Source organism: Megalops cyprinoides, chromosome 11 (genome assembly GCF_013368585.1).
Source record: "Megalops cyprinoides isolate fMegCyp1 chromosome 11, fMegCyp1.pri, whole genome shotgun sequence".
Lineage (NCBI taxonomy): Eukaryota > Metazoa > Chordata > Actinopteri > Elopiformes > Megalopidae > Megalops > Megalops cyprinoides.
Window position 1 is genome coordinate 11,260,627 of NC_050593.1, and position 13,677 is coordinate 11,274,303.

The 13,677-nt window shown below is 50.6% G+C and overlaps 1 protein-coding gene across 1 annotated transcript in view; it reads left to right on the top strand.

The window, feature by feature from the left end:
- Positions 1-13,677, top strand: part of nbeal1 (neurobeachin-like 1) — a 56,917-nt gene that overhangs the window by 19,270 nt on the left and 23,970 nt on the right. Inside the window, exons 12-25 of the mRNA XM_036541408.1 lie at positions 1,272-1,355; positions 1,573-1,671; positions 2,680-3,251; positions 3,872-4,004; positions 4,172-4,291; positions 6,261-6,567; positions 6,871-6,956; positions 7,139-7,228; positions 7,676-7,847; positions 8,733-8,866; positions 9,775-9,934; positions 10,480-10,582; positions 10,829-10,985; positions 13,358-13,516. Of these exons, the coding sequence (XP_036397301.1) occupies positions 1,272-1,355; positions 1,573-1,671; positions 2,680-3,251; positions 3,872-4,004; positions 4,172-4,291; positions 6,261-6,567; positions 6,871-6,956; positions 7,139-7,228; positions 7,676-7,847; positions 8,733-8,866; positions 9,775-9,934; positions 10,480-10,582; positions 10,829-10,985; positions 13,358-13,516 (2,376 nt within the window). The remainder of the gene's footprint in view (positions 1-1,271; positions 1,356-1,572; positions 1,672-2,679; positions 3,252-3,871; positions 4,005-4,171; positions 4,292-6,260; positions 6,568-6,870; positions 6,957-7,138; positions 7,229-7,675; positions 7,848-8,732; positions 8,867-9,774; positions 9,935-10,479; positions 10,583-10,828; positions 10,986-13,357; positions 13,517-13,677) is intronic.

Consider the following 13,677-nt stretch of genomic DNA (forward strand, 5'->3'; position numbering starts at 1 on the left):
TGCGGTTACCCCCCCTGACCCCCTGACCCCCTGTCCGCTGTGCAGTACCGAGGTGTGTCCTGTGATGGAGTGGTTTCTCAAGTCGCCCCTTCCACGCTCTTGATGATCATCTCTGTTTGGGTTTCCTCGTCTTGTCCCCCCCTTCCCCGTCCTTATTTTCCCCTCCAGTGTGGGTTGTGCGGTACGTGGCTGTGGGTATGCTCTGACGTCACCTTGCTTGCGTGTGCACCGGGTCGCGCCGCGTGGCCGGCAGTGTCTGGAGGCTGCTATATGTTGTGCGTTGTTTTTTTTTTGTTTTTTATTTTCCACGCTTCTTTTTCTCGGTATTCGCGAACCGCAGCGCCTCTCCAGCTGGTCTGAGCTGCACTGTCTGCCGAGAGCCGGGGTGGGCTTCACTGTGGAGGGGAGGGGCGAGGGGGGAGGGGGGAGGGTCGGTCATGTGACAGCATGTCAGAATGGGCTCTCGTGGTGGAGGCAGCGAGGGGGGCTGGGCTGGACAGAGCTGTGCGCGCGTGGGTTTCCTGAATTAGACTGCGCAGAGCAGGCGCAGTCCGTGTGGGTGGACAGGAAACTGCGCAGATCTTCGGTGGGTGTTGTCAGAATGTGTTTTTTTTTTTTGTTTGTTTTGTTTTGTTTTGTTTTGTCTGGACGGGTGAAGAAAACTCGGGGTGGTTGCGGAAAGCTTTTTGCTCCAGAGTGATACGCATCTCTCATCAATTCCCACGGAATCTAAAAGCCAAAATAAGCCGGCCTTTATGTGAAATCCTTCGCTGCACTGGAGCAGAACGTTTTCTAAAACCCTTTTCGTTTCCTTGTCAGATCTGACGATTGAGCAAACTGCCTGAGCGCTGAAATCCACTCAGTTACACGTCCGCAATTACCTGCAACCTGGGAATTAAGCACGGCACTCAGTAACTGGCCTTCCCCTGCTGTGATAATCAGGTCAAACGCACAGAGGGGGCGAGGTGATTCTAAACAGCCCCGTTCTATTCCTGCCGGTATATGGAAGCTGCTGCATGCTTTTGAGGGTCGCGTCGTCGCTGTGGCGGTGACGCGGTTTCGGCCCGTCCCTCACCCCCCTCCGAGGGGGCCTCAGTGTTGCATCCTCACCCCACCTGTGTTGCATGCCAACCTCGTTGTGTCTGTGGGCAGGAATAAAAAGGGGCGTGTTTACTTTCACTGGCCGGGAGGGAGTGGGCGGGGTCCGAGATTAAGGGCCGGGCCGCGATTGGGCCACCGCTGGCTGAGCGAGAACTGTGATGTCCCCGCAGGTGTTCCAGGGACGGCTGGATTCTCTGGCCGTGTCCACCATCAAGGCCCTGACCACCGTGATGCACAAGTCTCCGGCTGCTAAGGTGAGACTCTTCACCTGGGCGAGAGGAACCAGGTTTAATGTCTGTGACCAGACTGTCAGTCACGTCGCTTGTCCAGAGCGTGTCCGCCACCTCATCCTAACACTGGCAGTGTCAGTGATTGTGTAATGCGGTGGGGTGGGAAATCGCCGCAGTGCAGATGACGGTGAACCCAGAGTGACGCGGCAGGGATGATTCCAATAACAGCCCTCCCTTGCAGGAAGTGTTCAAGGAGCGCATCGGCTACACTCACCTGTACGAGGTGCTCGTCTCCCTGGGCCAGCCCTCCAAGCACCTGCTGAAGGAGCTCATGAACATGGTGAGGCTCCCTTCTCATAGCCCCTTGTGTGTATATGCGAGGGTGTGTAGGAGTGTGTGTTTGCCAATACTGAGGCATTCCTAAGTCCTCCTAAGACTTCCTAAATCAGAGGGAATCACTGTAAAAAATGTGAGAGGAGAGCCTGCCAATTTATTTCACTCCCTCTCTCTGCTGTTATTCCTTCCCCCCATCTTTCTCCCACCGCCCCCTATCCTCTCTCTCCTCCTTTTTCTCACTCTCCCGATCTCTCTCTCCTCATCCTCCTGTCTCTCCACTCCTCTCTCTCTGTCTCTGTCCCAACTTTAACCTTTTTATCCCAATCTCTATCTGTTTTGCCTCTGTCTTTCTGCCAAACCCCTCTTTTTTGCATCCTCGGCCCTCACTTCTTCGTCTCTCCTTTTCACCATCTCTCTGCCATCTCCCCATTCCTTCATCTCACACTCTTTCTTCCTGTCTCCTCTTCTTGCCCTGTCTCTCCTCTCTCCCTCACGCACTCCCCCGTCTCTCCATCTCTATCATCCGTCTCCCCATCCCGTCCTTCTCTGTCACTCTTTTTCCCCTCCCTCCTCTCCCCCTCCTCTTCCTGCCCTGCCCCTCCTCTCTCCTTCCCTCCTCTCCCCCTCTTCTTCCTGCCCTGCCCCTCCTCTCTCCATCCCTCCTCTCCCCCTCCTCTTCCTGCCCTGCCCCTCCTCTCTCCATCCCTCCTCTCCCCCTCCTCTTCCTGCCCTGCCCCTCCTCTCCCCCTCCTCTTCCTGCCCCTCCTCTCTCCTTCCCTCCTCTCCCCCTCCTCTTCCTGCCCCTCCTCTCTCCATCCCTCCTCTTCCTGCCCTCTCTCCGTCGCTGTCTCCCCCTCCTCTTCCTGCCCTGCCCCTCCTCTCTCCATCCCTCCTCTTCCTGCCCTGCCCCTCCTCTCTCCATCCCTCCTCTTCCTGCCCTGCCCCTCCTCTCCCCCTCCTCTTCCTGCCCTCCCTCCGTTGCTGTCCCCCCCCCCGTCTCTCCGTCCCGCAGGCGGTGGAAGGGGAGCACACGTCGGTGGGGATCCTGGGCATCAGCAACGTGCAGCCGCTGCTGCTGCTGATCCAGTGGCTGCCGGACCTGGAGTCGCCGGAGCTGCAGATCTTCACGGCCGACTGGCTGCGCCGGCTCTGCTGCATCAACCGGCAGACGCGGGCCACCTGCGTCAACGCCGCCATGGCCGTGCGCCTCCTCGGCGCGCTGGAGCGCCACGCCCGGCTGCACCGCACCTGCGCCGAGAGCCTGCTGGCCCTGCTGGGGGCGCTGGGGAGCCAGTCGCTGGGCGGGGCCGAGCTGCTGCAGCTGCTCCGGCTGCTGCGCACCGACGACCCCCGCCGGGCGCACCCCTACGTGGGGCCCGTGCTCAGGGCCGTGCTGGGCATGGTGCGCAAGCAGGGCCTGGAGAGCGCCATGCAGTACTTCGACCTGTCGCCCAGCATGGCCGGCATCGCCGTGCCCACCATCCAGCGCTGGCCCGGCTCCGCCTTCAGCTTCCTGGCCTGGCTGTCGCTGGACCAGGACCAGCAGGGGCCCAGCAAGGGGGAGAAGAGGAAGCAGCTGTACAGGTGAGAGAGGGAGGCGGGGGGCTGTACAGGGGAGGAAGGGGGAGGAGTTGTGCACGTTAGAAAGGGGAGGAGTTATGCAGATGAGACGCGGGAGTGGTGCACAGACGAGAAAGGGGGAGGAGTTGTACAGGTAAGGAAGGGGGAGGAGTTGTACAGTTGAGAAAGGGGGAGGAGTTATACAGACAAGCTGAGGGGAGTAGTGTACAGGCAAGGAAGGGGGTGGAGTCTAAAGGTGGCAAAGGGGGAGGGGTGTACAGGTGACCAATAAGGAGGAGTTACATAGACAAGACAGGGATAAGAGTGTACAAGCAAGAAAGAGGAGTTGTACAGGTGAGAAAGGGGGAGGTGCTGTACAGGGGAGAAAGGGGGAGTAGTGTATAGGTGAGGAAAAAGGAGGAGTTATATAGGCAAGAAAGGGGGGGGAGTTTTACAGTTGAGAAAGGGGAAGGAGCTGCACAGGCTAGAGAAGTGTGCCAGTGAGAAGGAGAAAAATGAAAGTAGCTAGAGGTTAAAGGAAAGGTTCATTTTGACGGTACTTCCCAGCTTGTTAAAGGCGGTTGTGAGGATTTGTAAGAGCTCCCATACAGAACGTCAGTCTGAGAGCGTTTCTGTGTCCCCAGCTTTTTCACCCCGGGAGGGACAGGGTTCGAGGCCTTCATCAGCTCGGCGGGGGTGCTGGTGGTGGCGGTGTGCACCAAGAAGGAGTACGTCACGGTCATGCTGCCGGATTACTGCTTCTGTGACTCACTCTGGGTGAGCGAGTGACATCATCCCCTGTCTCTGTCACCGGCGGGCCGCTCGGGGTTTGCCTTCCGCCCCGCCGGGGCTCAGCCTCTCAGCCGCGATTCCCGTGATGACTCTTTGTGGGGGGAATTATGCGCGGTTATGTAATGCCGCTTTCTCTTCGCTTTCGCCCACAGCACAGCATCGGCGTGGTACATGTGCCGGGAAAGAGGCCCTTTGGGCAAAGCCTGGTGTACATCTACGTGGACGGGCAGCAGAAGCTGTCAGCCCCCCTCAAGTACCCAGCCATGACAGAGGTCAGAATGCCGGTGCAGTGAATCGGGGTCCTCGTTTTAGGGGGGTGTGCTTCATGTCCTAACGTCAGTGTAAACGTCAGTCATAGCAATAGCTTTTTGACACTCATCTGCTTGGTTTAGCTCTATGTTCCTCAGCATGGTGCTCTATTATAGTGCTTTATAATGCTCATACCAGGGTTATAGGGCTTTATAATATTCAGGGTTTATAGTTCTTTATAATGCTCATACCAGGGTTATAGAGCTTTATAATATTCAGGGTTTATAGCTCTTTATAATGCTCAGCATTGTGCTAGGTTATAATACTTTGTAATGCTGTTTCCAAGGTAGTTGTGTTTATAGTGGCACATGTGGGTTAAATGTCTTTATAATGTTTAGAGAAGGGTTTATATGTCTTTAGAAAGCTCAGTTCAGTCTAGGTGTTCAGTCTAATGCTCAGTGTGGGTTATAAAGCCTAATAATGATCAGTCTAGATTATAGTGCTTTATAATGCTCAGCCTGGTTTATAGCGCTTTGTGGTTGCTTATAGCTGAGTCATGGTGGTTTATAATTACTCAGCCTGTGCTTATAGTGCTCATTGTGGATAATAGTGCTTTGTAATGGTCTTTCAAGCTTTGGAGTATAGCTCTTTGTAACTTTCACCCCGTGTTATAGCTCTTTGTAACTCTCACCCGGTGTTATAGCTCTTTGTAACTTTCACCCCGTGTTGTAGCGCTTTGTAACTTTCACCCAGTGTTATAGCTGTTTGTAACTTTCACCCGGTGTTATAGCTCTTTGTAACTTTCATCCAGCGTTATAGCGCTTTGTAACTCTCACCGGTGTTATAGCTCTTTGTAACTCTCACCGGTGTTATAGCTCTTTGTAACTCTCACCCGGTGTTATAGCTTTGTAACTCTCACCCGGTGTTGTAACTCTTTGTAACTCTCACCGGTGTTATAGCTCTTTGTAACTCTCACCCGGTGTTATAGCTCTTTGTAACTCTCACCGGTGTTATAGCTCTTTGTAACTCTCACCGGTGTTATAGCGCTTTGTAACTCTCACCCGGTGTTATAGCTCTTTGTAACTCTCACCGGTGTTATAGTGCTTTGTAACTCTCACTGGTGTTATAGTGCTTTGTAACTCTCACCCGGTGTTATAGCTCTTTGTAACTCTCACCGGTGTTATAGCTCTTTGTAACTCTCACCGGTGTTATAGCTCTTTGTAACTCTCACCGGTGTTATAGCTCTTTGTAACTCTCACCGGTGTTATAGCGCTTTGTAACTCTCACTGGTGTTATAGTGCTTTGTAACTCTCACCCGGTGTTATAGCTCTTTGTAACTCTCACCCGGTGTTATAGCTCTTTGTAACTCTCACCGGTGTTATAGCTCTTTGTAACTCTCACCGGTGTTATAGCTCTTTGTAACTCTCACCGGTGTTATAGCTCTTTGTAACTCTCACCCGGTGTTATAGCTCTTTGTAACTCTCACCGGTGTTATAGCGCTTTGTAACTCTCACCGGTGTTATAGCGCTTTGTAACTCTCACCGGTGTTATAGCTCTTTGTAACTCTCACCCGGTGTTATAGCTCTTTGTAACTCTCACCGGTGTTATAGCTCTTTGTAACTCTCACCCGGTGTTATAGCTCTTTGTAACTCTCACCCGGTGTTGTAACTCTTTGTAACTCTCACCGGTGTTATAGCGCTTTGTAACTCTCACCGGTGTTATAGCTCTTTGTAACTCTCACCCGGTGTTATAGCTCTTTGTAACTCTCACCCGGTGTTATAGTGCTTTGTAACTCTCACCGGTGTTATAGCGCTTTGTAACTCTCACCGGTGTTATAGCTCTTTGTAACTCTCACCCGGTGTTATAGTGCTTTGTAACTCTCACCCGGTGTTATAGCTCTTTGTAACTCTCACCGGTGTTATAGCTCTTTGTAACTCTCACCCGGTGTTATAGCGCTTCGTAATGCTCAGTGTGGTTCATTTGTCCCCTCAGCCCTTCACCTCCTGCTGCATTGGGTCGGCGGGACACAGAACCACCACCCCGCCCCCGTCTCAGATCCCCGACCCGCCCTTCTCCATGGCGCCCGCCCCGGGCCGCTCCTCGCTGGGAGGCATCCTGTCCGCCCCGGGCTGGGGGGGCCTGCTGGGGGGCAAGCCCGAGTCCGTGACCAAGCTGATCTCGGCGGGGACGCAGGACAGCGAGTGGGGCAGCCCCACCTCGCTGCAGGGCCAGCTGGGCAGCGTCCTGGTGTTCCACGAGCCGCTGCAGCCCGCCCAGATCAAAGCCCTCTGCAGCGCAGGTACGGGGCGGGGGAGGGGGGGTGTAGGGGAGGAGTCAGGTTTAGGTAAGGGTGGGGGGCTGTGAGGAGAGGGGTCGAAGGGAGGTAAAGTCTGGGAGCGCTGAGGTTTAGGTAGAGGTAAGAGTAGGGGGCAGATGGGAGATATCAGGTTCAGGTAAGGGTCGGGGGCAGTGAGGAGAGAGATCGGGTCTAGGCAAGCGTGGCGGTACTAAGGAGAGAGATCAGGTGGAGGGAAGGGTGAAGACCTGTGATGCTGTGTGACGTGCTGTGAACCCTTTCATTTTAAAAATCTCCTCATTTCAGGTCCGAACTGCATCTCGCCTTTCAAGAACCAGGAGTCGGAGCTGGGGGACCTGCCCTCCAAACTCCTAGTGCACTACTCCCCCAAGGTGAGTCAGTCAGTCATTCACCCCATCCAAATTCACAGCGGGTGCACTGCGTACAGAGATATTCCTGTCTTCATTTTACATGTATTTCACTCATACGGAAGTATATGGTGTGTGTGAGTCAGCAGAGTGTCTCCTTATCTGCGCTGTCAGCTGTTGATCAGAGAGTTCGCTGTGTCCCGCAGGCGTGTCGGAACCCCATCTGTCTGGACCTGTCCCCAAACCTGCTGCACGGCCGCCTCACCGGGAACAAAGTGGTCAACTGGGACATCAAGGTACGCCGTCAGGAGGGACAAATGGAGAACGCTTCGCTAGTGTTTTTACATTACAGTACATTACATTACATTCGTTTAGCGGACGCTCTTATCCAGAGCGACTTCCAGCACTAAAGAACGTAAGCGTGTCCATTCAGGTTGAATGAGCAGCAGTGTCAGACCAGGCTAACAACACTCCCAGACCGGTGTGTGTGAGCATAACACCATTGAAGCACTGCCACAAGTTAACTTGTGCAACCTGAAAAAACAAGAAGTACCTAAGTATACATGTTTAATTAGTGTGGTTGCCTGAAGGTGGGACAAGAAGGTGCATGGCAACTCCAATAGTGATATTAACCCTTTTCTGCATACTGTCAATAATATAAACATGAAACCGCACATTGAATTTTCTTCAGGAAATGCACACAAATCTATTATTTCACGTCCTGCCGCACTGTCCCTGTTCAGGACATGATTAACTGCGTGGGAGGGCTCCCAGTGCTCTTCCCCATCCTGGAGCAGCTGGCCCTGCTGACCCCAGATCAGCCCGCTGAACCCGCGGGGTCAGAGTTCATCACCCCTGACCTCGCCACTCCCGCCGAGGGGGACTGGGTCATACTGCCCTCCAACAGGGCCTCAGGTAAGTCGCTTTTAGCCCAAACACCTGTCGCGCCTCTCTGACCCTTATCACAGGGAATGGACTTTTATGAGGCTTCTACGCTCAGTGGCAGCACTGGAAATCACTGAAGCCTTCTTTGCAAATGCACATACATTTCGGCAAAACCTTTCCAGGTGCTTGTGTTGCAACAGTGTACTTGCCTTGCCATTCTGTGATTCAGTTTCTTAATGTTAAGGTATGCATTTGCGTTTTAAAAATCATCTGTTATCCAGTCCACTCTTCCCTGCATTGTGCCACATTTCAGTTTTGCCGGTGTTGACTTGTTTGTGTGGGCTGAGAGGAAGCGTTATGAATGCAGCTGATGGAGAAATGAACAAAAAAAGTTTTGCATATCTGGTGCATAAACACCTAACTGCCCTATTGCACCACCTGCTATGAAGCCACAAACGGTGCGTCAACAGTTTGCTCACTAGTAACTGAACAAACAGGTAGGCGGTGGAGCTGTGTGAGTGTTATCATTTTGTAGAAGAAGCTGCTGAAAGGCAGGTAGCGTGTGAACTGTTCTGTGTAACATAGGACCCAAAAGATGGGTTGGCCAGGCAGGGAAAGGCCAGTGGAAACTCTGGCAATGCAGCCAGGGTACAGTGGCCAAAGACTAATTGAATCATCTAGTCAGGTTGCAGACAAACTGCTTATGGTTCATTTTTTAATTAATATAAATTATTTATAAACTTTAGGTTTTTTTTTAGCTGTTTCAAGGTGTGATTGCATTTGTGGTAATCGCAACACAATTTTCAATTTGTTCTTTTAGTTAGGTTTTTTTTGTTCAGTTGAATAAATGTGTAAATACATTAATAATGTGTGTGTGTGTATCTGTGTGTGTATGTGTGTGTGCCTGTTACTCAGAGGCGCGTCTGGAAAAGAACTTGGTGGCCACCTTCCTGCTGGTGATAAAGCACTTCATCCAGAGGCATCCAATTAACCAGGAGAGCCTGCTCCACTCCCATGGAGTGGCCACGCTGGGAGCCTTGCTGCAGAAGGTCAGAGCGCTGACCTGTCCTGCCCCCTCCCTCTCCGCTCCCGCATGCCTGGCCTGTCTCTCACGCCCCCTCCCTGCGCCCTCTCCTTCTGTCCTGCCGCTAACCTTTGCTCCATTGTCACACCCCTCGCCTTCCCCGCCCCCTCCTTCTCTCACACTCTCTGTCCTCCCTCCCGTCTGTCTCCAGTTCTCATGGTCCTCGAAAGCCCTCAGATATTTTCATTATAGAAAATAATAGTGGTCAAGTACCCCACTGGTAATGGCAGCTCTTTCCTCTGCAGCAAGCAGAATATGCCCATCTTTGTTACTCGCTAAATTGCTAGCTTAATATCACTTACTATCAACAAATGTCTTTTAATATCACGCCTAGAGATGTGTTGGCATTGCAAACAAATTGGCTAGCTTGCTTGGTTGTACATTAAGCTTCGTATCAAAGGTCACCGGTGACAGTTATTTCCTGCCAAGTGTATATCTGCACAGACATGAAATACTTCCAAAATAATGTACTCCTCTGTCTTCAAAGAAGCCCAGTTTCACAGTTTCCCAATTTCACAATTTCTTGAAACCCATAAAATGCCATTGACAGGTCGTGGAAGAAGTAAATATGATACAATCATATTTATAAGATCATATTGAACCCTGTTCATCTGTCTCTCAGCTCTCTGAATTTCCTCTCCTCTCTGTGTCACCCTATAACATGTCCCCTCCCTCTTCATTTCCTCTCCTCTCTGTGTCACCCTATAACATGTCCCCTCTCTCTTCACTTCCTCTCCTCTCTGTGTCACCCTATAACATGTCCCCTCTCTCTTCACTTCCTCTCCTCTCTGTGTCACCCCATAACATGTCCCCTCTCTCTGAATTTCCTCTCTGCTCTGTGTCACGCTGTAATGTTTCCCCCTATGTCTCCAGCTGCCCCCTAACCTGGTGGATGTGAGTGTTCTGGTGGCTGTGCAGCTGCTGGTGGAGCAGGTCACCTTTGAGAAGAACCCCCAGCTGCTGCAGCAGCTACACACGCACCTGCTCTTCAACTTCAGCATCTGGAACCAGGGAGACTTCCCCCTGCGCATCGGTGAGCCTCGTGTGTGTGTGTGTGTGTGTGTGTGTGTGTGTGCCTCTCTGTGTTTGCGTATGAGCTTGTGTGTTGTGTGGACTTGTGTGTGTGTTTATAAGCGCTTTGTGTGTGTATGTGTGTGTGTGTGTGTGTGTGTGTGTGTGTGTATGTGTGTGCCTCTGTGTGTTTGCGTGTGGACTTGTGTGTGTGTTTATAAGCGCTTTGTGTGTGAATTTGCTTGTGTTTGTGGTTTATGTGTGTGTATGTGGGGCTATGTGTATATTTATTTTGTTGTGCATTTGTGAATGCATGTATGTGTGTGGGTGTAAAGTTTTGTGTATGCTTTGTGTGCTTTTTAGTGTTCATTTGCACACTTGTGTCCAGTGAGAGTGTGTGAGTGTGTGAGTGTGTGTGTGTATGTCTGTGTAAGTGTGTGTGTGTGTGTGTGTAAGTGCGCATGTGCATTAGATGTCACTGTCATTAACAGACAGCTGTGTCTCCACCCTGGTGGCAGTTGTGACAGTGTGACGTGATGGCAATGTGTGTTTGTGTTTGTGGTGAAGGTCACATCCAGTACATGTCCACCGTCATTAAGGACAGCAGGAAACAGTTCAGGAAGAAGTACGGCGTGCAGTTCCTGCTGGACACCATCCGCCTCTACTATGGGTGAGCGTCCATTTCCCAGCATGCCGAGTGCTCTGTGACCTCCACTGCATTTCCCAGCATGCCGAGTGCTCTGTGACCTCCACTGCATTTCCCAGCATGCTCTGCGCTCCGTGAGCCCCACCCCTCGAGCCTGTGTTGATGGTGTGGCTCTGTTCCCTCTTCCCCTGCTAACGCAGGTTTGATTGACAGGTTTGTCTTGCTCCATAATGGCAGGTTTGTTTATTATTATGGGTTGTCTCCCCACAGCAGCGGCAACAGGGAAGGGGACCTGAGCGAGGACGATGTGCGCACCATCCGGGCGTCGCTCTGCGGCCTTCTCAAGTACTACATCAGCAAGGGCGTGGGCCAGGACGAGCTGCAGAGCATTCTGGGATACATTGCAGCCATTGGTGATGAAGAGCAGGTGAGGGGGCAAGCGTGATGGCGGGAGGGGATTCCTGGCAGTTAAAGTAAGCAAACTATTCAAATACAGCTGTATAAAACAGCTTTTCTTGGAATACCAATGCAATAAATGGGTCACATATGTGATTATACAGTTAAATAAAATGATTGTTAAGGATAAAGCTCAGAACCTGAATTTAGTTCTCGCCCACTCTGAGACGCTGTGAATGGATCTGGCTCTGGGTCTTTGTGTCAGAAGGTGGCTTACAGTAGCTTATCTTCAGGAGCTTTCCACTTGCTCTTTAAACCAATTGGCACATGAATTAAAAAATAAACAGGGCTGTCAGACTGTTTCAAAAACAATGATTGTGATTGGTTTTGCTGTTGAAAGTTAGATGCGATAATTCTCAATTTTAAATTGTGTTTTTGAACTTTGCTGGAACAACATTTTACCCAACATCTCGAAGTAAACAACTAACTCTAGCTGGACATAGAGCTGAATGTAAAGATTTTGTTTGGAAGCTCTCTAGTAAACAAAACTAAAAATAAAGGATCAAGTTTTAGTCCAAGTTCCTGTTTATTAATACGACCAGCTTAGCGGATTTGGAATGGTTTTCGCGTCTTACAAGTAGCATAATTGTGTGCTGATAAACAAGGTTCATACGTTTTATAACAAAGAGTGTTTTGTTACGTGATCTTCAAGCAGTTCTACACAGTCCAGTCACAGCGTACCTTGCAATCTTTTGCGCTTAGACCTAATGTCAACACGTGGAAACGGGTTTCACACGTTTACTGACGGAAAGCAGTTCTTGCACCGGAGAGGTTGAGCTGTTTATTGAATGTGCCGTTTCGAGAATCTGTCATACAGCGTGAAGTGGAAAGCTTTTCCATCACAGCTTCTTCATCTGAGAAGTGGCCAGTGGTCAGTTGCTTTTCACTGACCGATGGCTGTAGTTACACAGTGGCACATAAGACTGCGTGGCTCTCCTTGGTGTTCTGAAAAGTATGTTGTATGAAATTAAGACTGAGAAAGGCGAGTAGCTGTTGGAAATTCGATTGACAGCTGCAAAAGCATGAGGAGCATGTAGGTGGTACTTAAATTTTTCTTCTGTGCTTGGATGATGCTGAAACTAGGCCTGCCCCATCTGGAACGTTTTTTTTTTGTTTTGTTTTGTTTTAGTCTTCCACTCTGTGGCACTTTCCTTGCAGCAGATATATAAGAGCCGCTTTTCTTCCTCTCACAGCTTGCTAAGAATCATGACTTCATGTCATTTCTCAGCGATCACGATCAAACCTTTCTGGGGGAAATGACAAGTGATTGAATGGGGAACTGCAATTCATTTAAAAAAAAAAATCAACCTGTTATTTTTAAATTAATCTCACAAGTTCAATGTATAATTAATGACAGCCCTAATAAACAAACCTTAAGACCTGCTACAGATACGTCTGCCGCAACCATATCATATCGCATCATGTCAAGAACCCCATATGAATAATTGAGTTATGCATGAAATAAATCACCAGGTGCTGAAGAAATGATCCCTGTGCGAAGTTTGTGAGGCAAGGAGGATAAAATAAATTAAAGAGAGAGGTACTGAGGTCAGCAGAAAGTTATCTCATGTTAAGGCCCGCAGAAGACTGCTGGTGTTTTTCCTCCTGCCGATTAAGACATTTCCTTTGCTGATTTATAGAGGTGAGTGAATATGGCTTCACGACCCCTGTATGTTATTAGTGACCCGCTGATTGAACAAATCAGAGTCCTTCTCTGGAAAGCAGAGTCTTTTGATAGGTTAAAATGAGCCAGTGATTGACAGCATGGGGCAGCTTTTATTCAAACTCGTAAGTCGCTTTGGATAAAAGCGTCTGGCAAATGAATAAATGTAATATAAATGTAAGCTCCAGCCCTCAGGTTCAAGGAGCCCCCCCTCTATCACTACTACTCTGTATTCATTTTTCAGTTCTGTTGCCTGTCTGATTTGGCTAAAAAGAGAAGAGTATGGCTGTTAAGATGAATGCGGGTGTGTTCTCAGCAGCGCTCACATGTTATGGCAGCCCTGCTGGCTCTTAGCTGGACTTTGTCTTGCTTGACTCCTCGCTGTGATATGAGAGTCCAGCTTGGCCCGGCGGGCAGAGCTTGGCTCCTGCAAGCTGTTCAGCAGCAAAGCTTTCACCTTGATAGCCATCGACCGCGGCCCCCGAAGTTAAACAGACAGAGCGAAATCAATCCATCGCTCCCTCCATCTCACTCAATTCTCTTAGCTGCGGCAGGATTTATTGGCACGACAATTAATTGGGCCTTTTCCTTCCTGCCCCGATTTCCTCCCATCCCTCTCTCCCTGTCTCCCATGTCCACACACACACACACACACTCACACACACTCCCTGTCTCCGCAGCTCTGTGGGATCCTGGAGCTGCTGCTGACGCTGCTGCAGACCAGCGCTGCGCGGGACCAGCTCTTCCTGCTACTGTTTGAACCCGGGGCCGCCGACACCTGCTACACCCTGCTGTTGAACAGCAAGCACTCGGACAGGCTGCGAGAGCTGGTCTTCAAGGTCAGGGGGGGGGGAGGGCTGCCTCGCGCCTCCTAGCCACACCGTCCAGGACACGCTTCACATTTGCCCCGTTGCTGTTACTTCACAGTTTTTCCCTATGTGTTTATTTAAGCGTGCTTAGAAAAAAAAATCAACTTAAATGCCAGTATCTATTAACGATA